Consider the following 26,688-nt stretch of genomic DNA (forward strand, 5'->3'; position numbering starts at 1 on the left):
CGTTTCGTAGGAATTAAAAAGTCCTGGTAAAATTTTAGGGTAGGCCAAGGGCCGTTTCGTAGGAATTAAAGAGTCCTGGTAAAATTTTAGGGTAGGCCAAGGGCCATTTCGTAGAAATTAAAGAGTCCTGGTAAAATTTTAGGGTAGGCCAAGGGCCGTTTCGTAGGAATTAAAGAGTCCTGGTAAAATTTTAGGGTAGGCCAAGGGCCGTTTCGTAGGAATTAAAGAGTCCTGGTAAAATTTTAGGGTAGGCCAAGGGCCGTTTCGTAGGAATTAAAGAGTCCTGGTAAAATTTTAGGGTAGGCCAAGGGCCGTTTCGTAGGAATTAAAGAGTCCTGGTAAAATTTTAAGGTAGGCCAAGGGCCGTTTCGTAGGAATTAAAGAGTCCTGGTAAAATTTTAGGGTAGACCATGGGCTGTTTCGTAGGAATTAAAGAGTCCTGGTAAAATTTTAGGGTAGACCATGGGCCGTTTCGTAGGAATTAAAGAGTCCTGGTAAAATTTTAGGGTAGGCCAAGGGCCGTTTCGTAGGAATTAAAGAGTCCTGGTAAAATTTTAAGGTAGGCCAAGGGCCGTTTCGTAGGAATTAAAGAGTCCTGGTAAAATTTTAGGGTAGACCATGGGCCGTTTCGTAGGAATTAAAGAGTCCTGGTAAAATTTTAGGGTAGACCATGGGCCGTTTCGTAGGAATTAAAGAGTCCTGGTAAAATTTTAGGGTAGGCCAAGGGCCGTTTCGTAGGAATTAAAAAGTCCTGGTAAAATTTTAGGGTAGGCCAAGGGCCGTTTCGTAGGAATTAAAGAGTCCTGGTAAAATTTTAGGGTAGGCCAAGGGCCATTTCGTAGAAATTAAAGAGTCCTGGTAAAATTTTAGGGTAGGCCAAGGGCCGTTTCGTAGGAATTAAAGAGTCCTGGTAAAATTTTAGGGTAGGCCAAGGGCCGTTTCGTAGGAATTAAAGAGTCCTGGTAAAATTTTAGGGTAGGCCAAGGGCCGTTTCGTAGGAATTAAAGAGTCCTGGTAAAATTTTAAGGTAGGCCAAGGGCCGTTTCGTAGGAATTAAAGAGTCCTGGTAAAATTTTAGGGTAGACCATGGGCTGTTTCGTAGGAATTAAAGAGTCCTGGTAAAATTTTAGGGTAGACCATGGGCCGTTTCGTAGGAATTAAAGAGTCCTGGTAAAATTTTAGGGTAGACCATGGGCCGTTTCGTAGGAATTAAAGAGTCCTGGTAAAATTTTAGGGTAGGCCAAGGGCCGTTTCGTAGGAATTAAAGAGTCCTGGTAAAATTTTAGGGTAGACCATGGGCCGTTTCGTAGGAATTAAAGAGTCCTGGTAAAATTTTAGGGTAGGCCAAGGGCCGTTTCGTAGGAATTAAAGAGTCCTGGTAAAATTTTAGGGTAGGCCAAGGGCCGTTTCGTAGGAATTAAAGAGTCCTGGTAAAATTTTAAGGTAGGCCAAGGGCCGTTTCGTAGGAATTAAAGAGTCCTGGTAAAATTTTAGGGTAGACCATGGGCCGTTTCGTAGGAATTAAAGAGTCCTGGTAAAATTTTAGGGTAGACCATGGGCCGTTTCGTAGGAATTAAAGAGTCCTGGTAAAATTTTAGGGTAGGCCAAGGGCCGTTTCGTAGGAATTAAAGAGTCCTGGTAAAATTTTAGGGTAGACCATGGGCCGTTTCGTAGGAATTAAAGAGTCCTGGTAAAATTTTAGGGTAGGCCAAGGGCCGTTTCGTAGGAATTAAAGAGTCCTGGTAAAATTTTAGGGTAGGCCAAGGGCCGTTTCGTAGGAATTAAAGAGTCCTGGTAAAATTTTAGGGTAGGCCATGGGCCGTTTCGTAGGAATTAAAGAGTCCTGGTAAAATTTTACCCGCCTGGCGTCACCATCGCAAACGCCTTCAACGTGTAAAAGCCTCTCCACTTTATTCTGGAATAGCGCTATAAAAATTACGTATTTCGGTCTCATTCTCGTCTAAATACGAATATAAAAGCCTCTTTAGTCAAAGTTAAGAAAAGCCAAGTCCACACCCTAATAATCAAGTCCAAGCTCACTTGGAAGTCAAAGCGTTGTCCACGGAAAGGGAACAACCACGCTTCCATCCCGCCTGTACCAATACTACCAAATTACACTGTACAGGACGCCCTTAACAAGGGTCTAAACTCCGCCGCGGCTTCAAAAAAAAGTTCACACCTAACGTCGTCGCTCCGGAAAAATTATCTTTTCACATTTCTCAATGTGAACGGAGAATACGCGAGCAGCGCCCTGTTCGTCTCGTGATACCCAGGGGGGAAACCACGCCCCTTGACCTTTGCCCGTGTAACTGACCCCCTTTTGGCCGTTAAGGGGGAAGACACTCCGAAATCCACGACCCTTCTCTCTCTTTCTCCTTGGGAGTCAAGAAAAAAGAGACTATAGTTACGGCTGCATATTCTGTGTTCCGCCAAATGCATTCTTGCAATAACGAATACGGGCTTAGAAAGAGGCGTTGTCTAAATTAGCAGCGAAGAATAACGCTCTAGGTATATAACGAGTATTAGTTAAAAGCAACACAGCTCGTTTCGGTAAGAAGCAGCCAGAGCGAGATTTCGAGCGGGGGTCAAAGAGAAGAAGGTCACGCAAAGTTCAACGACACCTAACGCCTACGATTCGTTAGCTGCGGGGCTTAGCGCTCAATTTTTGGGAGCCAAAGCGGCGCTAAGAGAAAATAAATGGAAAAAAAATTAAACGGAGTCCCCATTTATCGAATTATTTTTCGGGAAACTATCAACCTACATTTGCAGCCGTAAAGTAGCTTTCTTCGAGAGTCTGTCTGAAAAGAGTCCGTGTCTTTTGTCTGTTGGGGCGGGAGGAAGTACGCCCATGACAAAAAGCGTTATTATTCCGTCCAGGGGTGTCTTCCATTGTGGCGCGGGTTCTTTTGAACGACACTGGGTGCTGTTTTCATTTTCGACGAAAAATTAGCGACGATAAGTTCGACGTCTGCGGAAAATTTAAATGACCGAGTTCAGGGTCAATTTAATTTAAAACAAGAATTTCAACCGTTTTTGATTTAAATAATAATTAGTCAGATTTAATTTGAGATCAGATTTCCCTGCGAGTGGAATGTAAAGGTTTAACCTGACCAGTCTAATCTTCATATATCTAAATATTCACCTTAATCTTCAGATATTTTAATATTCAGCCTTATTAATCTTAAGACAGCTAAACATTCAGCCTAATCTTAATACAGCTAAACATTCAGCCTAATCTTAAGACATCTAAACATTCAGCCTAATCTTAAGACATCTAAATATTCAGCCTAATCGTTAGATATATAAATATTCAGCCTAATCTTAAGACATCTAAGCATTCAGTCTAATCTTAAGACAGCTAAACATTCAGCCTAATCTTAAGACATCTAAATATTCAGCCTAATCGTTAGATATATAAATATTCAGCCTAATCTTAAGGCATCTAAGCATTCAGTCTAATCTTAAGACAGCTAAACATTCAGCCTAATCTTAAGACAGCTAAACATTCAGCCTAATCTTAAGGCATCTAAGCATTCAGTCTAATCTTAAGACAGCTAAACATTCAGCCTAATCTTAAGACAGCTAAATATTCAGCCTAATCTTCAGATATCTAAATATTCAGCCTAATCTTCAGATATCTAAATATTCAGCCTAATCTTAAGACATCTAAACATTCAGTTTAATCTTCAGACATCTAAACATTCAGCCTAATCTTCAGATATCTAAATATTCAGCCTAATCTTCAGATATCTAAATATTCAGCCTAATCTTCAGATATCTAAATATTCAGCCTAATCTTCAGATATCTAAATATTCAGTCTAATCTTCAGATATCTAAATATTCAGCATAATCTTCAGATTTCTAAATATTCAGCATAATCTTCAGATTTCTAAATATTCAGCATAATCTTCAGATTTCTAAATATTCAGCATAATATTCAGATTTCTAAATATTCAGCATAATCTTCAGATTTCTAAATATTCAGCATAATCTTCAATATCTAAATACTAAATATCTGAAAATTAGGATCTGAATAACCTGATCCGCTGTGCTTTATACGAACTATTTCTACGCCCCTTAAATATTTCTTTTCATGTTATACAAATAATACGGAAAACAATTCTGAAGTTTGTGTTTGCGTCACATTTTCCGTCGAGTGCGAATGCAGCCGCTCCGATCGTCTCCATGTTTGTCCCCGCGTGAGATATCGAACCAACTTCGGATTTCGTGTCACCGCGAACCTTTTGATCCAAAATTTGAACTATCAATTACAGGCGTGTTTTCAGTCGCTCTGTTAACGACCAACAGCTGATGTACGGCTGACTTATGGCAACCGCGTCTATTCTCTGCCAAAAACCTGGCGGCCTACTTCGATTGGAGCCTAGAAATTTCCACAAAACCTTGATTATGAATCGACCGATGCAGACGCCTGCAGGCTGATTATATCATTGTGTTTTTACCCTTTGTGACGGATAAGAATAGCTCTAAAACGAAAATAGACTCATTTTTGTTCTCCGTCGAAAATCACGTTACGCTGGGCAATTTAATACTTGCTTAGTATTAAAAATAATAGTATCATTAGTTTTCTCGATAATAATTAGTTAATTAATCAGCTTAATTTTAAAAGAAAATTAATCATTTGAAAGCAAGATTGTATTTATTTGTATTTGGTGAAAATTACTATCGTTGAGACCAGTGGCGTAGACAAGGGGCGCGTCAAAATTCTAAGAAGGAATTCTTCTCTTGAGAAGAGTTCTTCCTGATGCCACGAACGTTGTAATCTAAGCCTTTGACAATAAATATTATTTTCACGACAATATATGAAGGAAAGAAAACATAATTTTAAAGGAAATATTTCATTCTAAATTAACTTAACATTCGGTTTTCTCTGAAATTAATTTTCATCCACAAAAATATCATAATGTTTATTTTCTTTAGCTGCCATTTTTAATTTATATTATCCCCCCTTTTTGACCAAGTGAGAATGCTCGGAGGCATTCTGACTCTTCTCAAGAGAACTCGTGAGAAGAGATTACGTCACTTCCTGCGAGAAGGACCGTCAAAATTTTAAGAATTGGGAATTCTCACTATCAAGGGAAGAATTCTTAGAATTTTGGAGTGCCCCTGGGGAGGGTTTCCGTATCAAAACCCTACAATTGGGTGTAACTTTAGCGGTACTAAAATTTCACTCCCTTCTCGACCCCCCTTAGGTATTTTACATAGTTTAAACCACTCCCTTGAAGGATTTCTGGCTACGCCACTGGTTGAGATGATTTTTAGCGTTGTTCATAAATCCCCTTCCTGCTCGGAGAGTAATCTACTTCCCCAAAATAATTTCAAATCTTATTGGTTCTCTAAAACATCTTCCGACGCAATTGAAGCGCAGGCCGGTGACGTTTTTTCTTCCCCCTCTCGTGCCGAGGGAAAATTATCAAATGGCTCGTCAGACTCGCTCTGGTTGGTTGAAGGGTCCTTGAAAATTTGGATCCGAAACAACGGGGAAATTCAGAGACCGATCTTAAATTTTTTTTTTAAATTTTATAAATCTGATTTCACTACGTATTTTAGATTTAAAATTTTGAAGCCGGATTTAGAGATTTGTCTAAATTATTTCTGAATATGTTTTCTAGTTTAGTGATTTAAGTCGAGATTTGATATTGAACTTAAAATGTAACAAGTGGATTTCGATATACTTTCTGGGACCGAGTGTTCGGGATTTTAGATAATGAAATCTAGTATGACTGAGCTAACTTATTTAGGGTAATATTTCGGGGAAAATCGTCTCACTAGTGGTGCCTTGGGTATTAGCCTAGTTGATGAGGATAATTATAACTATTATTAGATCAGGCACATCAAAACCATTAGCATTTTGCTCTTAAGGGGAACGGTCAAGCTTTAACCAGTTAGATAGCCCTATAGCCCGTTAAAAACTAAAATTTATGGCGAAAACCGCATAAAAAATATTAAGTGGTTAATTTTTCAATAAAATAAAGAAATTTCGGGAAATTGAAAAGCGCGCGTCCGCTGCGACACCTGGTGATAAATCGTTGAGACAGAAAAACAACACAAAAGCGCACGCTGCTGAAGACGCGAAAGATTTGTTTTGCACGCGCGGCGCGTTCCAGTTATACGAGACCTAAACCTAAATTGCGCGATTTTAAAAGTTAGGATAGTTCGCAAATCTCTCACTAAGGTGCTGCTGGCGCTGGCGATACACCTTAAGATGGCGGCGAAAATTCAAACCCCAATACTTGGCGTTATTTTGCGTTTCAACTTTTTAGGCCAAAAACTATTTTTTCAAGACAAAATACGTTATGTGTAAGTATATTCAATATTTTGATACGCAAATAAGGCGATATTTGGAAATGCTTGGCCGTTCCCCTTTAATAAGAAGTTTCTTTCAACTAACCTTAATAGATAAATTGTACCGATCTTAAATCTCAGGCTATTTCTATGGATAATAAAAGTTAAAAACCACCTATGAACTATAATGCAGATAGATTACACGAAAAGGTAGAAATGTTCATAACAAAAAAGGGCAAAAAGCTAAAACCTGACAAATTTAAAGTAATGATAAACTTACGAAATACATTGACCAATAGGTCTTTGAGGATAAAATTAAAACGTGAAACTCGGACGAAATAGATCTTCGAGTAAATTTCAAATTAAAATGAATTAAAATAGCCATAATTTCCAGCGGTAGACTGGTTTCGCCCTATTTGGAGCTCATCAGTACCGACTATCTAAACCGAAAAGAGAAGCTAGCCCTAAACTTTAAAAATTTCAAAACGCGTTGCGTAGCAACGGAAAACCAAATATAAAATTGTTCCGAGTATTTAATAAGTTTTATCATTGTGCTAAAATCAACAATTCTCGTGTCAAAACGAAACTTCGACAGTGCTGTATCTCCAACTGGAATGCTCTCCCTGGACAAACATTTGAGTTCGCCAACAGGCTCGGCAACATCTCCTATCAACCCTTCGCCAATTCTTCATTTTGTTAATCTTATGTTTTTGCCCTCCTCTGATGTACTTTATCCCCTTTCCTACATTTTTATTACCATTTTTCAACCTTTTTATTATTAATTTTTTCTTTTTTTTTAATCCTGTATGACTGCCTACAAGCTTATTTTTCGTAGCAGTCTTTCCTTGTAAATAAATAAATAAATAAACTTTAAATTTGTTAGGGTTTAACTTTTTCGCCCAATTTTTATTATGGACTTTTCTACTTTTTCTTGTAATTTAACTATTTTTATAGCAGCATTCATTGTAAAATGGTCTATAAATAAATAATTTCAGATATAGCTGAGAAACACATAGCTTACAGAATAGTTTATTTTATCTAGGAGCAACAAACACAAGAAGAACGCAGCTAGCCTTTAAACACGCTAACGAAGGGTTGTGTACGAATTTCATTGGACGAACGTCACGAGCCTTTACGCTGAACGTTTTACGGGTGGGGTCGGGGAAGACAATTTCCGAATTTTCCCATTCCGACGGCAGCAGGCGCTAAAGCGTCTAGCCAATGAAAAATGTACACAAGAAAATCCACGACTTTTGACGGGTTGCGTTCTCCTCGTGTGGGGTGTTGTGTTTGTTGCTCCTAGATTTTATAAAATAATAAGTGGTCTTGCCCAACTTGTTAAAATGTTGCTCTCACGTAACAACTTCACAAGACCCAGCTTTATTAGTGTATTCTTCGCACGAGCGATTTGCACGCGAGTTAGACTATTCTCCTCGCGACTGTAGCGCGCGCTCGTAGACTTGTCAAAGTAAGAGCCTGTGACGTAATAGCAACATTTTAACAAGAAGGACAAGTTACTTTAGAAAAAGATCTATAGCGCCTCTATTGCCAAAACAATTATAACGGACCACAGCACATTTGGCCTAATAAAGAGCTTTTCACACGAGCCAACTTTTCAATTCAAAATGCTGAGTCAGCAAAAATGGATCAGTGATCCATTTTTTTCGCGTACTTTTTTGGTGGATCAACTCATCGAACTTTTATTCACACGAACCAACTAGTTGACCCAACTCAAGTTGACTCATCTAGTTGGGTCAAAAAGTTGGCTCGTGTGAAAAGGCCTTTACTTCCGCTGAAATGGACCAAAAATCGGTGGTCTTACTATAATCATAATGGCCACAGAAAAGTTTGAATTTAGAGGGTAAACATTATCGGGCGAAAGATAAGGAACGGAGACACTTATGCGAAACAAACTTATAAGCTTCTGGTTGAACCTAACGCTTACAGACTAAGCCCGACCACACCGCGTAGCCGAAAAACTTAAGATCTTAATTTAGGAGCCCAGAGTTCTTTTTATACATCGTAGAGTTATTTTTTGAAAAGATGAGCTGGTCTTACGTACGATATTTACGTGAAGAATTTTAATTTTTATTTCGGAATCCAACCGCAACCCCGAATCTCGAAGAGAATAGCCTTGAAGAAGGCGGGATGGTACGCGTTGAACAGTTTCGCCGTACCGCGGGCTTAAAGGGGCGAAAAAACTCAAGACCGGAAGGAATAAATTCGTCCGGAAGATTAATGTTTATATATAAACGTTCAACGGGATTATGTTCAAAGTTAAAATGGGGCTAAACTTAAAAATTGGCACCGCAAAACTAGGCGCCCTTTCCTTGGGTGGGCTTAGCTGACGCGACCTTTAACAGAGGCTAGGTACAAACTTCACCGTTTTGGCAGGACTCGTAATTAACGTCGGCTTATTAGGTGACTATCCAAATGATCTTGTCGCCACCCAGAGATAATTTTTTGCGGCACGCGGTTATTTACGGAGATGCTAAGAAGGCGCCAGGATTCAAACACGCGTCTGCGCACGAGAACGTATTCAGGTACTGAGAACCGACGCACCGAACAATAACTGATCATTTTATTTGGGTAGAAATATTTAGATATCTCAAAAGCAATTATAAATATATACCCATCACTAGTGCTAAGTTATAATTAGAATAAATAAAAACAACGTATTTGAGTGCACTATAAGTTTTCATTTTAACAACCCAATATTTTTAAGAGTCACCTTTTGTTTAAACTACATGGTTTGCATTAACCCATCTGTTATCTGAGAATTGGTTGGAATCACTATGCTAAGACGAATTACTACATAATGCTTGGACGTGCAAGTTACTCTTTATATGGTCCTTGAAAAGGCTGCTTTTCAAAAGGACAAACACGTCGTTATGGTGAGAGCGTTAGCGTGAAAACTTCGCCTAATCGAGCTTTTTTTGTCGTGGCATTTTTAAAAATTAGAGACAATTTAAGGAAAATTTTTTTATAGTGAATGTCGAACCAAGCTTCATTCTTAGTAAGATTAAACCGTTAAATGAATCTTTATCGAGAAATAAAAGAAAAAGTACAACTTACACTAGATTTTGCTATACAATTTCGAAAAATGGTAGGTTTTCGTTTGAAAGAGGGGATTAGTTAGTAGATTTATGCTATTCTAGAAGGAAGATTCCTACGGTCGGAGTGACATAAATAAGTTCTGGATACTAACTATTTTTTACAGATAATCTCTTACATATTTTGCGTAACTAGATCAATCACCGATCAAATTCAATTCACTAGACTATTTTGCATTTTAGCGTGAAATATAATAAAAATATGAAATCAGTGTATGATTTCTTTATTTAAACAGCCTTTGAAGTTGCAAGTAATATATCCTATAATTCAGTGCAAAATATTCCTTTTAAGGCCCGTAGATGGCGTTTTTAATTAATTAACTGCGGGATTCAGTTAAAGGATAATAAAAATAATTTTTTTATTTATTTCAAATTTTTATGAAAAAGCAGCTTTTTTTTGTAAGTGTTTTTGGGTATTATTATAACTTCATTATTTTTCGAGTTAGGAAAGCTTGAACGTTTCATCTGAGTTTGTGGTCGTTTTGAAGTCCTTCTTTTGTTACAGAAATCGTGGGCAATTTCTGTTTAAAAGCTTTGGTTTCCCTAAGGTTGTTTGGCATTACTTTCAAATTCTGTAACTTTTATTTTCCCTGAGGATATGGGCATTTTTTTAAAATTCCTCAAATTTTCCTTACCTTTGAAAACGTTAAAAAATATTATCCAAAATGTTTTTAATATGTAGGTATATTTCGAGGGGCAGATTACTAGCAGATTAGGTCACCCTCAAATGATTAAATCGGATTTAATCATGATTGAAATGATTAAATCGTGATTGAAAGAACTAAATTTCGATTAAAATTATTAAAATTATTAAAATGATAAAATCAATATTAAAATGATTAAATCAATATTAAAATGATTAAATCAATATTAAAATGATTAAATCAATATTAAAATGATTAAATCAATATTAAAATGATTAAATCAATATTAAAATGATTAAATCAATATTAAAATGATTAAATCAATATTAAAATGATTAAATCAATATTAAAATGATTAAATCAATATTAAAATGATTAAATCAATATTAAAATGATTAAATCAATATTAAAATGATTAAATCAATATTAAAATGATTAAATCAATATTAAAATGATTAAATCAATATTAAAATGATTAAATCAATATTAAAATGATTAAATCAATATTAAAATGTTTAAATCGTGATTAAAGTGATACAATCGTGATTAAAATGATTAAAATGTGATTAAATAATTGTATATTTACTCGATATAGAATATTGCGAGGTATTTTATTAAGTTCAGTGATATTACTTTTTCGGTACATTTGTCATTAAGCTGTGATAAAAATTGTATACTAACTCGATATTTACCGGAAAAATTGTTATTAATCCCTTCGAAAAACGATGTATTTTATTAAGTTCATTGATATTAATTAATTAAAATATGAAATCAAGATTGAAAAGATTAAATCGCGATTGAAAAGATTAAATCGCGATTGAAAAGGTTAAATCATGATTGAAAAGATTAAATCGTGTTTGAAAAGATTAAATCGTGATTGAAAAGATTAAATCGTGATTGAAAAGGTTAAATCGTGTTTGAAAAGATTAAATCGTGTTTGAAAAGATTAAATCGTGATTGAAAAGATTAAATCGTGATTGAAAAGGTTAAATCGTGATTGAAAAGATTAAATCGTGATTGAAAAGATTAAATCATGATTGAAAATATTAAATCGTGATTGAAAAGATTAAATCGTGTTTGAAAAGATTAATGCGATTGAAAAGATTAAATCGCGATTGAAAAGATTAAATCGCGATTGAAAAGATTAAATCGCGATTGAAAAGATTAAATCGTGTTTGAAAAGATTAAATCGTGTTTGAAAAGATTAATGCGATTGAAAAGATTAAATCGCGATTGAAAAGATTAAATCGCGATTGAAAAGATTAAATCGTGTTTGAAAAGATTAAATCGTGATTGAAAAGATTAAATCGTGATTGAAAAGGTTAAATCGTGTTTGAAAAGATTAAATCGTGTTTGAAAAGATTAAATCGTGATTGAAAAGGTTAAATCGTGATTGAAAAGATTAAATCGTGATTGAAAATATTAAATCGTGATTGAAAAGATTAAATCGTGTTTGAAAAGATTAATGCGATTGAAAAGATTAATGCGATTGAAAAGATTAAATCGCGATTGAAAAGATTAAATCGCGTTTGAAAAGATTAAATCGTGTTTGAAAAGATTAAATCGTGTTTGAAAAGATTAATGCGATTGAAAAGATTAAATCGCGATTGAAAAGATTAAATCGTGTTTGAAAAGATTAAATCGTGATTGAAAAGATTAAATCGCGATTGAAAAGATTAAATCGCGATTGAAAAGATTAAATCGTGATTGAAAAGATTAAATCGCGATTGAAAAGGTTAAATCGTGATTGAAAAGATTAAATCGTGATTGAAAAGATTAAATTTTTATTGAAAAGGTTAAATCGTGATTGAAAAGGTTAAATCGCGATTGAAAAGATTAAATCGCGATTGAAAATATTGAATCGTGATTGAAAAGATTAAATCGTGTTTGAAAAGATTAAATCGCGATTGAAAAGATTAAATCGCGATTGAAAAGATTAAATCGCGATTGAAAAGATTAAATCGTGATTGAAAAGATTAAATCACGATTGAAAAGATTAAATCGTGATTGCAAAGATTAAATCGCGATTGAAAAGATTAAATCGTGATTGAAAAGATTAAGTCGTGATTGAAAAGATTAAATCGTGATTGAAAAGATTAAATCGCGATTGAAAAGATTAAATCGTGATTGAAAAGATTAAATCGCGATTGAAAAGGTTAAATCGTGATTGAAAAGATTAAATCGTGATTGAAAAGATTAAATCGCGATTGAAAAGGTTAAATCGTGTTTGAAAAGATTAAATCGTGTTTGAAAAGATTAAATCGTGATTGAAAAGATTAAATCGTGATTGAAAAGGTTAAATCGTGATTGAAAAGATTAAATCGTGATTGAAAAGATTAAATCATGATTGAAAATATTAAATCGTGATTGAAAAGATTAAATCGTGTTTGAAAAGATTAATGCGATTGAAAAGATTAAATCGCGATTGAAAAGATTAAATCGCGATTGAAAAGATTAAATCGTGTTTGAAAAGATTAAATCGTGTTTGAAAAGATTAATGCGATTGAAAAGATTAAATCGCGATTGAAAAGATTAAATCGTGTTTGAAAAGATTAAATCGTGATTGAAAAGATTAAATCGTGATTGAAAAGGTTAAATCGTGTTTGAAAAGATTAAATCGTGTTTGAAAAGATTAAATCGTGATTGAAAAGATTAAATCGTGATTGAAAAGGTTAAATCGTGATTGAAAAGATTAAATCGTGATTGAAAATATTAAATCGTGATTGAAAAGATTAAATCGTGTTTGAAAAGATTAATGCGATTGAAAAGATTAATGCGATTGAAAAGATTAAATCGCGATTGAAAAGATTAAATAGCGTTTGAAAAGATTAAATCGTGTTTGAAAAGATTAAATCGTGTTTGAAAAGATTAATGCGATTGAAAAGATTAAATCGCGATTGAAAAGATTAAATCGTGTTTGAAAAGATTAAATCGTGATTGAAAAGATTAAATCGCGATTGAAAAGATTAAATCGCGATTGAAAAGGTTAAATCGTGATTGAAAAGATTAAATCGTGATTGAAAAGATTAAATTTTTATTGAAAAGGTTAAATCGTGATTGAAAAGGTTAAATCGTGATTGAAAAGGTTAAATCGCGATTGAAAAGATTAAATCGCGATTGAAAATATTGAATCGTGATTGAAAAGATTAAATCGTGTTTGAAAAGATTAAATCGCGATTGAAAAGATTAAATCGCGATTGAAAAGATTAAATCGCGATTGAAAAGATTAAATCGTGATTGAAAAGATTAAATCACGATTGAAAAGATTAAATCGTGATTGCAAAGATTAAATCGCGATTGAAAAGATTAAATCGTGATTGAAAAGATTAAGTCGTGATTGAAAAGATTAAATCGTGATTGAAAAGATTAAATCGCGATTGAAAAGATTAAATCGTGATTGAAAAGATTAAATCGCGATTGAAAAGGTTAAATCGTGATTGAAAAGATTAAATCGTGATTGAAAAGATTAAATCGCGATTGAAAAGGTTAAATCGTGATTGAAAAGATTAAATCGTGATTGAAAAGATTAAATTTTTATTGAAAAGGTTAAATCGTGATTTAAAAGATTAAATCGTGATTGAAAAGATTGAATCGTGATTGAAAAGATTAAATCGTGATTGAAAAGGTTAAATCGTGATTGAAAAGGTTAAATCGTGATTGAAAAGGTTAAATCGCGATTGAAAAGATTAAATCGCGATTGAAAATATTGAATCGTGATTGAAAAGATTGAATCGTGTTTGAAAAGATTAAATCGCGATTGAAAAGATTAAATCGCGATTGAAAAGATTAAATCGCGATTGAAAAGATTAAATCGCGATTGAAAAGATTAAATCGTGATTGAAAAGATTAAGTCGTGATTGAAAAGATTAAATCGCGTTGAAAAGATTAAATCGTGATTGAAAAGATTAAATTGCGATTGAAAAGATTAAATCGCGATTGAAAAAATTAAATCGTGTTTGAAAAGATTAAATCGTGATTGAAAAGATTAAATCGCGATTGAAAAGATTAAATCGTGTTTGAAAAGATTAAATCGTGATTGAAAAGATTAAATCGTGTTTGAAAAGATTAAATCGTGATTGAAAAGATTAAATCGTGATTGAAAAGATTAAATCGTGATTGAAAATATTAAATCGTGATTGAAAAGATTAAATCGTGTTTGAAAAGATTAAATCGCGATTGAAAAGATCAAATCGTGATTGAAAAGATTATATCGTGATTGAAAAGATTAAATTTTTATTGAAAAGGTTAAATCGTGACTTAAAAGATTAAATCGTGATTGAAAAGATTAAATCGTGATTGAAAAGATTAAATCGTGATTGAAAAGGTTAAATCGTGATTGAAAAGGTTAAATCGTGATTGAAAAGGTTAAATCGTGATTGAAAAGGTTAAATCGCGATTGAAAATATTAAATCGTGATTGAAAAGATTAAATCATGTTTGAAAAGATTAAATCGTGATTGAAAAGGTTAAATCGTGATTGAAAAGATTAAATCGTGATTGAAAAGATTAAATCATGATTGAAAATATTAAATCGTGATTGAAAAGATTAAATCGTGTTTGAAAAGATTAATGCGATTGAAAAGATTAAATCGCGATTGAAAAGATTAAGTCGTGATTGAAAAGATTAAATCGTGATTGAAAAGATTAAATCGCGATTGAAAAGATTAAATCGTGATTGAAAAGATTAAATCGCGATTGAAAAGGTTAAATCGTGATTGAAAAGATTAAATCGTGATTGAAAAGATTAAATCGCGATTGAAAAGGTTAAATCGTGATTGAAAAGATTAAATCGTGATTGAAAAGATTAAATTTTTATTGAAAAGGTTAAATCGTGATTTAAAAGATTAAATCGTGATTGAAAAGATTGAATCGTGATTGAAAAGATTAAATCGTGATTGAAAAGGTTAAATCGTGATTGAAAAGGTTAAATCGTGATTGAAAAGGTTAAATCGCGATTGAAAAGATTAAATCGCGATTGAAAATATTGAATCGTGATTGAAAAGATTAAATCGTGTTTGAAAAGATTAAATCGCGATTGAAAAGATTAAATCGCGATTGAAAAGATTAAATCGCGATTGAAAAGATTAAATCGTGATTGAAAAGATTAAATCACGATTGAAAAGATTAAATCGTGATTGCAAAGATTAAATCGCGATTGAAAAGATTAAATCGTGATTGAAAAGATTAAGTCGTGATTGAAAAGATTAAATCGCGTTGAAAAGATTAAATCGTGATTGAAAAGATTAAATTGCGATTGAAAAGATTAAATCGCGATTGAAAAAATTAAATCGTGTTTGAAAAGATTAAATCGTGATTGAAAAGATTAAATCGCGATTGAAAAGATTAAATCGTGTTTGAAAAGATTAAATCGTGATTGAAAAGATTAAATCGTGTTTGAAAAGATTAAATCGTGATTGAAAAGATTAAATCGTGATTGAAAAGATTAAATCGTGATTGAAAATATTAAATCGTGATTGAAAAGATTAAATCGTGTTTGAAAAGATTAAATCGCGATTGAAAAGATCAAATCGTGATTGAAAAGATTATATCGTGATTGAAAAGATTAAATTTTTATTGAAAAGGTTAAATCGTGACTTAAAAGATTAAATCGTGATTGAAAAGATTAAATCGTGATTGAAAAGATTAAATCGTGATTGAAAAGGTTAAATCGTGATTGAAAAGGTTAAATCGTGATTGAAAAGGTTAAATCGCGATTGAAAATATTAAATCGTGATTGAAAAGATTAAATCATGTTTGAAAAGATTAAATCGTGATTGAAAAGGTTAAATCGTGATTGAAAAGATTAAATTGTGATTGAAAAGATTAAATCGCGATTGAAAAGGTTAAATCGCGATTGAAAAGATTAAATCGCGATTGAAAAGATTAAATCGTGATTGAAAAGATTAAATCGTGATTGAAAAGATTAAATCGTGATTGAAAAGATTAAATCGTGATTGAAAAGATTAAATCGCGATAGAAAAGATTAAATCGTAATTAAATTGATTAAATCGTGATTAAATTTTTAATAATTTAATCATTATTTTAGGCCACTTTAAAGCTTAGTGATCTGCCCCTCGATATATTTATAAATATCACGGTTTACATCGAGGTCTTTGTTTGGTAACTATAAAATTCAGGCAAAAAAATTATAGCGGAAAATTCTGTTTCTTTGAATGGTGAAAAAAAATTGTTAGAGCTACACGATCAACGTGCGAACGTGCGGGAAGCTTGTGGTAACAGAAGTCCACACATTTCATCAAAGAAATAAACCGTTTTTTTCTCGAAACTATAACTACTTGGAAGTTATACAAAAGCCGAAAGATAATTTTTTTTGTCTTGCGCCATAATTTCGAGTAACGTTTTTCAAAATAGTATGATGATTTCTGCGACTCAAATGATAAACAATACTAAATTTATAATAAATATATAAACATAATTAATACTTAAATATTTATATATTTTTGTAAAAATGTTTTTATTTGGACCCTGTAAACTCACGTAGATTATCCCCTGATAACAACTGGGGTCAAAAAGAAGCGGAATTTACTATAGTACTCTAAATTTATCATACATCCTTTTATTAAATCTCGAAAAAGCAGAGTAACAGCTTAGAATAAAGCAATTAATCCTACTTCAAAACTCGATTAATACGTGGTTTTTACACTTTGCCCCCTGGAGGTTAAATAAAATTAAATAAAAATAATAATTCCCATAATTAAAAAAATATTTCATTTCAACCATAATAGTCTTTTATATTACGTAATATAAGTTACTCCATAAGTTGATTGCATTAAAATGTCGATCAAGAAAGTAAATGTTATTCCTAAATTACTAAAAATATCTATCCGATAACAAAAATTTATTCCATTCAAAATGAACATACCTTTTTAGCCTCAGGCAATGCGTGGCAAATCCACAACACGCGGTGCAGGTATTATAAACGCCAAATCATTACATATTGTTCGCCATTTCAAACTACATTTTCTTCCATGAAATTTGAATTACGGTTTGGGGTTGTAAAACTCCCGGCTGACTCAATCGCTATGGGCCAACTTCGCTATAAAGCTAACGATATGACGCTCATAAAGCTCAAACGATTTTTTTCGGAAAAAAGATAAAAATCGCGGTCGAAAAATGCGAAACTAACGGGACGTGTGTTTCGTGTGGGGGCGGCGGCCTGAGTTCGGAGATGAAAGCCTGCTAGAGAACTAAAGAGTTGCGTAGTCATTTCTCTATCGCCTAAGTTCTTTCGGCAGACGTGATAAAGGGTCTAGGTATAGAGCGCCACCCGAACTAGCGGCGGCGAAAATTGACAAATGACACTACAATTCCTTATCAGAGTTTCAGACGGAGTTTCGTAAAGCTTTCCCGACATTCGAAATATTGTCACGCCCGCCGCATTCCGAACTAAATGAACGTAAATGAACTTAATTGTGGTTTCATTTTTGGTGGATTTGATTTTAAGGTTGATACGTATACGGAATAGTGTATATTAAGTTAATTAAATAAATTGAACCAAAATTAAATTCGCTGTATTTTTCCGAACCATTACGTAGGAGCTACCGAGATCTTTTTAAAGGTTATGGATAATGTAAAAGTGTACCTTCAAAGCCCGATACTACCTAATCGTCTCTGTTAAAATAAAATACTCCAATGGTATAGCGCCATCTAGATAAAGTAAGCGCAGTGGCGTAGCTAGCATGGGTGACACCCGGGGCGGATATCATGGTGGGCTACTTACTAGTCTCTATAGTTTGTGTTTTCACGGTCGGGTGTCACCCCAAATCACGCCCAAACGGGTGGCACCCGGGGCGGACCCTAGAGACGCCACTGAGTAAGCAACCTTTAAAGTGTGAGAACTTTAAACTACGCTGAAATTAAAAATGACTAACAATTTAAGAACGAAATCGTGTCTAATTAGTTTCGGAAAAAATCGATTTAACTTTTAATTTACTTCGTGTACCTTTAATAAAAACTGAATTTGTCGATGTAATTTAATGAATCATTAATTGTCAAATATTTGGAAAATTCTTAACTATCGCGCCAAGAACAATCTTTAAAAACAAGTCCTTCACAGGTTGCGCGTCTATTTCAATACAAATAACTATTTTCTATGCAGCCACCTTCAGAGAATCCCAAGAGATGCAAGATCGCCACAATCGACCGGGATTTTTCTCGTTTTCCGGACACACTTTAATAACATTACACCTTTCCAATAATTGACCCCAAATATAGTTAAATAACACATTTTAAATTATAGGTACGAAAGATTTCTAATGATCAATAAAAAAGTTAAAAGCGAAATATAGTCAATTCCATACTACTGTATTTGCACGCGTGCTTTTTATATGTGGTAGTTTTCTTAATATACAAGTTCATACAGTCAGTACCACAGAGGCCAGACACAAGGGGGAGGGGGTGCTGAGGTTTGAGGGGCCCAGAGAAGTCTAGGGGCCCGGCCATGGGTTAAAACGACACTGCATACCGTATACAAAGTCACCACAGAGTGACGCTATTTCGATATTTAATTCTGTGGTGAATTGTATTAAGCCAAAGGTAAATGCAATTACTAGATATTAAAGATGTTAACCGTTGGGATAACGTAGGGCATTTAAATTACATCAGATTACCGAATTATAGCTACACGATAATTGTATTTACAGGAGAATTATACCTATACCAGAATTGTATATACACGAGAATTATATCTACACGAGAATTATAGCTTCACTAGAATTACATTTACACGAGAATTATATCTATAAGAGAATTGTATTTATACGAGAATTGTATCTATACGAGAATTGTATTTATACGAGAATTGTATCTATACGAGAATTGTATTTATACGAGAATTATATCTATACGAGAATTGTATCTATACGAGAATTGTATCTATACGAGAATTGTATCTATACGAGAATTGTATCTATACGAGAATTGTTTCTATACGAGAATTGTATCTATACGAGAATTGTATCTATACGAGAATTGTATCTATACGAGAATTGTATCTATACGAGAATTGTATCTATACGAGAATTGTATCTCTACGAGAATTGTATCTATACGAGAATTGTATCTATACGAGAATTGTATCTTTACGAGAATTGTTTGTATACGAGAATTGTTTGTATACGAGAATTGTTTCTATACGAGAATTGTTTCTATACGAGAATTGTTTCTATACTAGAATTGTATTTATACGATAATTGTTTCTATACGAGAATTGTATCTATACGAGAATTGTATCTATACGAGAAATGTATCTATACGAGAATTGTATCTATACGAGAATTGTTTCTATACGAGAATTGTATCTATACGAGAATTGTATCTATACGAGAATTGTATCTATACGAGAATTGTATCTATACGAGAATTGTACCTCTACGAGAATTGTATCTATACGAGAATTGTATCTATACGAGAATTGTATCTTTACGAGAATTGTTTGTATACGAGAATTGTTTGTATACGAGAATTGTTTCTATACGAGAATTGTTTGTATACGAGAATTGTTTATATACGAGAATTGTTTCTATACGAGAATTGTTTCTATACTAGAATTGTATTTATACGATAATTGTTTCTATACTAGAATTGTATTTATACGATAATTGTTTCTATACGAGAATTGTTTCTATACGAGAATTGTTTCTATACGAGAATTGTTTCTATACGAGAATTGTTTCTATACTAGAATTGTATCTATACTAGAATTGTATCTATACGAGAATTGTATCTATACGAGAATTGTTTCTATACGAGAATTGTATCTATACGAGAATTGTATCTATACGAGAATTGTATCTATACGAGAATTGTATCTATACGAGAATTGTTTCTATACGAGAATTGTATCTATACGAGAATTGTTTCTATACTAGAATTGTATCTATACGAGAATTGTATCTATACGAGAATTGTTTCTATACGATAATTGTATCTATACGAGAATTGTTTCTAGACGAGAATTGTATCTATACGAGAATTGTATCTATACGAGAATTGTTTCTATACGATAATTGTATCTATACGAGAATTGTTTCTAGACGAGAATTGTTTCTATACGAGAATTGTTTCTATACTAGAATTGTATCTATACGAGAATTGTATCTATACGAGAATTGTTTCTATACGAGAATTGTTTCTATACGAGAATTGTTTCTATACGAGAATTGTTTCTATACGAGAATTGTTTCTATACGAGAATTGTTTCTATACGAGAATTGTTTCTATACGAGAATTGTTTCTATACGAGAATTGTTTCTATACGAGAATTGTTTCTATACGAGAATTGTTTCTATACGAGAATTGTTTCTATACTAGAATTGTATTTATACGATAATTGTTTCTATACGAGAATTGTTTCTATACGAGAATTGTTTCTATACTAGAATTGTATTTATACGATAATTGTTTCTATACGAGAATTGTTTCTATACGAGAATTTTTTTCTATACGAGAATTGTATCTATACGAGAATTGTTTCTATACGATAATTGTATCTATACGAGAATTGTTTCTAGACGAGAATTGTTTCTATACGAGAATTGTTTCTATACGAGAATTGTTTCTATACGAGAATTGTTTCTATATGAGAATTGTATCTATAAGAGAATTGTTTCTATACGAGAATTGTTTCTATACGAGAATTGTTTCTATACGAGAATTGTATCTATAAGAGAATTGTATCTATAAGAGAATTGTATCTACACGAGAATTATATCTATACGAGAATTGTATCTATACGAGAATTGTATCTATACGAGAATTATATCTATACGAGAATTGTATCTATACGAGAATTGTATCTATACGAGAATTGTATCTATACGAGAATTGTATCTATACGAGAATTATATCTATACGAGAATTGTATCTATACGAGAATTGTATCTATACGAGAATTGTATCTATACGAGAATATGATCAACTGACAACTAAATTTATAACTCAACCAAAATCTTTATTTTTATAGACTAAAGATATATTGAATTAATAAAAACATTCAGAACCGAATAAATCTCAAAATGAAATTGATTTCATCGCAGCGTGGTAATTTCCGCTCGCTAGCAAAAACGATTTTGGAAAAATTCCAGGTACCTCGGGTCAACTTAATTGGATTAAATTTCGCGTTACTGGAGCGGAATACCAAATAGCAGACGAAAATATATAAATTATATATCCACGAACGCTCGGCAGGGGGCGTTGAAGAGATAAACAAACGCTTACCACCCTACTATACCCTGCACCGTACATCCTTGGCCAAAGTAAACTGGGTGATGAAAAGTAATTTCAATATGAGCCGATAGATGGAGTTGGGGATAAACACTGGAATTTTTCCTCATTTCTCTCCTAGAGGGAGCGCGCGTATCGAGACTCCTTTAATTTCTTGTCTCTATATGGACACCGAACACCGTCCATTCGATATGTACTCATTTCCGATTCTACCCCATTTTACAAGATAATTTCCCTGCTGAAAAATTTTACAAAAAAGGTCGAACAATTTGGTCAAATACCTAAAGTTGTTTCACTTTCACAATTGTTATACAAAAAAAACAAAGTAAATGCATCGTTATCCGGTAGCTACCCGCAGCGCCAAGTTAGTTAGAGTCTTACCACAACTTTAAAAAAAGTGTTGCTGCAGTAAATAAGCTTCACCTTAAAAAGTTCAAATTGTAATCCGTTATACCAAAAATTATATCAAACTGTATTTTCCCTTTTCGTATACCCCAATAATTCTTGGTTAAATAAAATCTCGAAAGGTAAGAAGGCGTAATTAATATACAAAGCATATTAGCGTATATTATTTCGTTGTTAGCACTGCAACCTCTTGATTGCCCTAATGTTACGTTTTGTACGCCCTTCGAAAGGGCACCATCGGGCACCTAAATATCACGGACTAGTTACGCCTACGAATAAATTCACCCCTGACAAATGATAGCGCTTCCAACAGCTAACTGATCAGTTTATTCAGGTCATAATTTTCAGATAATTGACGATAAACAATTACTCAGATCCAGTCAATCATTTAAATTGTCCTCACCAAGTAATCTTATCTCCAATTGTATCTCATTCATTATCCTATTATCAGAACTGATATGGTATAATTCATATCACCAGATTCAGTTAGCCCCAGATACGTTAATATATAAATATGAACTTGAGTAAAGCAAATTCAAACAAACAGTAATTAAAATTTCTAATTTAATCGGGGGATATATAAATTCGATAACTATGAAGCCTTTGAAATCTGCTCACCTCCGGTCTTACGGTTTACAATGTATTCACATTAGTTTGGATTTTGACCCATATGAACTGATCTGATAATATCTGAACGTAAATGTACATAATCTGATATCAGATTTATCGAAATTACTTCCTCGGATAGCAATCGCTATTTGAGAAACGGTTGTCAGCACCAATCCGGAGTTGGCTCTCCTTATCTTTCCTCGAAGCCAATTCTTCAAATGATTAAAAACAGGCAAGCGGCCAGCCATCACCAATAGGCGCTTACAGCTGACGCGACTCGCGTCGCTTTCCCCAAAATATAAAACCACGATGAAAAGGAATCCGAACTCACCGAAGACTGGTGTTGGGCGTCATACTTGATGAGAGGTGGTACAGTCAAGTAGATCCCGCCGCCACCAGCATCTCTGGTCGCCTCCCACATGCTACTGAGTAAACAGCGCTTCTCCAAAGGCCACAGACCCGATCGACCGCTCTCCACTCACTTCCGCCTCTTGACGTCGTCGTCGCGCGGAAGCTATCGTCGCTTCTAAAATAACAAAAACAGAACAGGCAAATGACTTTTAAAACGGTCGAAACTTCAAAAAGCTATCACACGCGAGAGCTAATCTCGAGTCTTAAGACAACGGAGTTCTATGACACACGCAGCCTGCAATTTCGCGAAGCTGGTTCTGTAAAAATTCTTTTGGCATTATTTGCTAAGGTAGTTTTCTAAGCGCGTCTCTTTGGGGAATATAGTTACGTCATTGGAGTCGGAAAATTGTCCCCTGTCGAAGGCGCTGCCCAAGGTTACTCGTAACCACAGAAAAAACTTGCGAAAATATAAATTGAATAATCAACTAGGCTAATACCCAACCTTAAGCCTAAGTCATTAATCCAGGTGGCCAGTGGGGTGGTGGAAAGCCTATTATCCCTACACGCACTATTACCGCAGAAATATGTGTTAAAACTAGGGAGATAACTTGAAAACTCAAGGTGCAAGACGTTCTTTCAAGTTTTCACCCAGTGCCACAAGCTAGGATCAAACCCGACTCGTTTTGATGATAATCAACGGGGTAAATTAAAATACAGGCTAACTAATATTAAAGAGGTAAAAAAAATTGCATTTACTATAAAAATGTTCCTAGAAATCTCTTAAGGTTAACGTCTACAAACCTAACCCTTGGGGCGAAAACAAGACACGTCGACAAGTGAAGCTACGCGCCAATAAAAATAAAACTATATATAACCCGAAGACATTTCAATATCGAGAACTGCTAAAGAATAACAGAGGCTGACGCTCTTTCGAAAGACAACGCGAAAACCGCGCCTAAGAGCCGAGAGCCCGTTCCTGAAAAGGGTCGCGCACGGCCATACATCGATACGAACTTCATAAAAAATATTTTTACATTATGTATGTATTCGGCTTTTCTCTCGTGGCGGACCCAAAAGTGGCACGCGCCAGGAGGGGGCGGGGAATACTTTTGCAAGTGCCAGAAGCGTCCGCGCCACCCACAACTTTCCAAACATTTTCATTGATCGGCTTTCGCGTTTGGAATACCTAAAACACCCCCCCCCCCCCGGCTTGCCCTTTACAGTAGGAGTTGGGAAATTAGTGGGACATCAGATAATGTAAAGTTTCTTTGATGGGACCCGTGAAGGGGTGAAAATTGAGTGCAGTTAATGGTACGACCAAATTGGATTTGACACGGAGACCACTATCCTGGCTCGGAGTCGAGATAGGGGTCAATTGGTTAAGCCCGTATCAAAACGAAAAGGGATAATGTATCGAACTATATTAAATTATCGTCTTATGCTGGTACCAGAAGTAAATAACATGTATCACGCGATAAGTTTATATCTAGAATGTACTAATGAAACACGCATCTTCGGCCGTCTTAAGGCATGGGCTAAAGGGGCTAACAGCCCAGGGGCCCCAGCCAGTTTTGGGGCCCCCTGAAAGGCCAGCCATATAGCATCTACTCTGGGGATAAGTTGGTTGAATAATATTTATGCTCATTTCATATTATGTATCTTTTAGTTACGTCTAAAATAATTTGACCCATCGGAACATCGCGTATCATACGGTACCAAAAATTTCTAAAACCGAACAGCGATTCACTAGTTAAAATCTTATTTTCAGTAGGCCTATTTTATACTTTTGAAATTAAAAGTTTTGGTTTGATTATTGTGTAGGTGAATTTAGACAACGGACATACAAAGGCTGACCGTTGGGGATCGCAAATGTCTTAAGTTATAATTTAGCCCAGGGCCTCAAAAGGTCTTAAGACGGGCCTGATCTTCGCAGGCTCGAGGTTAGTTTCAATGGGCAAAATTTTACATCTAGACCGTGGAAGCGCAAGCCGCATAATAACTCGAGCTGTATTTTTCTCAAAACTGACGATGTAATTATTTGAAAAACATTTTCCTGACGCAATAGTTATATAATTTTTGGCGCCGCACTATGTTTTCTTAGAAATCAGTGGGAAGTTACCTGATGTCTTTGAAATAGTGACATGACGCCTTTGGACGGGTAACAAGATGTCTTGGAAATAGTGAACGGACGCCTTTGGAAGAGTGACATGACGTCTTTGAAATAGGGACATGACCTCTTTGGAAAATTGGAATAGGGACATGACGTCTTTGAAAAAGTGACATGACCTCTTTGGAAAATTGGAATAGGGACATGACGTCTTTGAAAAAGTGACATGACCTCTTTGGAAAATTGGAATAGGGACATGACGTCTTTGAAAAAGTGACATGACCTCTTTGAAAAATTGGAATAGGGACACGACGTCTTTGAAATAGTGACATGACCTCTTTGGAAAATTGGAATAGTGACATGATCTCTTTAAAAAATTGGAATAGGGACATGACGTCATTGAAATAGTGACTGACGCCTTTGGAAAAGTGACATGACGAATTTGGGTTATTCGAAATGGTTTTTTTTCTTTTCAAAATTAAAAATACCAAATGCAAATTGTATAATGAAAAATATTTCCCATAACTAAAAATGCAAAATACAAAGCATTTTGAAAATTTGTTGTTCTAAATGCAAAATGTAAAATATAAACTGGTTTTTGCAGCTCAGAATAAAAATACAAAATGCATTTTCAAAATGGTTTTTCAAAATGCTAAATGTAAAATGCCCAATACTTTTTCTAACTCAAAATGCATTTTGAAAAATCCTGCAATTTTTTAAGAGTGACAAGATACATCCGCGATTCGGCTGAATATTATCTACAATTGAAAAGCGTTCGTTATCAGTTCCACTACACCCACGAGGTGGAATTCTCCAATGCCGCAAAGTCACTGGAAGGTCCTCCCTGCCTCTCAAACCTTTTCACTATAGCTTGCTCGCATAATTAGCTCTTCACAAGGGGACATGGAGTATCATAATAAGTAACATAAAACCCCTAAGTATGACATTGAGAATTTTTTTTACTACATCCTTTTTTCACAGTGACGCCAAAGGATTTTCGAGATCGCACCACTTGGTAGCGAAGTTGGTATACGTGATACTCCGGGGATTCGGCTCGTGGTTTTGAATACCACCATATTTAGGCTTAGTGCGTAATTAGCCGCAATAATTTCTTTTTCGTCATGGAAACTTTAACAACGGAAGAAATTCAAGAAATTGTGTGTATTTTCTCCGGCAATAGTCTTATTAAGGCTAGGCGCCCACTGGCTCTCCGTTTCGTATCCGTCCTGCCTTCCACAAGGCATTGTCTCCATTACGAAGCAAAGGCTTGTGAAAGCTAGGACGGAGACGTTACGAAGAGCAGTGGGCGTCTGGCCTAATTAGTCGATAGCTACGCCGCAAAATTTTCGTTTTGAAAACGAAAACATTTGAGAGAGTTGGCCGTTTTCGGTCTATCGAAATCTGGCAGCCATGACAAAACGGTTGCCCATTGAATAAATTCCCTTTAGGATTTTTCATGATACATGAAGGTCTACCTATCCCCCGAGTTTGAACAAAATAGGTGGGTCACACTTCGGGATGTCTCCCTGTAAGAGAATCTTAGTCGGGGCTTAGGCGACAGTATGAGCGAGAAAGTTAGGTTAGGCTTAGTTCATTATTTTTTTTAAGTTTAGAAATGAAATGGATTCCAGTGAATTTGATAAAAAAAACCTCAGCCATACGCGGCTTACTGGTTATTTTTACTAAACACAAAGGTTAATTACCATTACTTAAACTTTTAAAGAACCAATTTAAAAATAAAAGGTCTAAAACTTAGTAAGCCTCATCATTTAACCGATACCAACGGCGTCATTTTGTCAAAATTGAACGTCAACGCTACAGCTTCTCTACGAAACTACGCCGGAAATCCACTTCAGTGATGCACGTTTGACCACATTGAACTAAAATTTTCGTTATTTTCCAATTCCCAGTA

The 26,688-nt window shown here is 34.5% G+C and overlaps 1 protein-coding gene across 1 annotated transcript in view; it reads right to left on the reverse strand.

Annotated features, from left to right (window-relative positions):
- The window catches only part of LOC149925546 (pleckstrin homology domain-containing family G member 5-like), a 147,909-nt gene extending 125,097 nt beyond the window's left edge, over positions 1-22,812 (reverse strand). The window contains exon 1 of the mRNA XM_090161773.1: positions 22,650-22,812. Within this exon, the coding sequence (XP_090017899.1) occupies positions 22,650-22,739 (90 nt within the window). The 5' untranslated portion in view covers positions 22,740-22,812. The remainder of the gene's footprint in view (positions 1-22,649) is intronic.
- Between the last annotated feature and the right edge of the window lie 3,876 nt (positions 22,813-26,688).

This window comes from Leiobunum rupestre, chromosome 10 (assembly GCF_980474605.1).
Source record: "Leiobunum rupestre chromosome 10, qqLeiRupe1.1.hap1, whole genome shotgun sequence".
Taxonomy (NCBI): domain Eukaryota; kingdom Metazoa; phylum Arthropoda; class Arachnida; order Opiliones; family Sclerosomatidae; genus Leiobunum; species Leiobunum rupestre.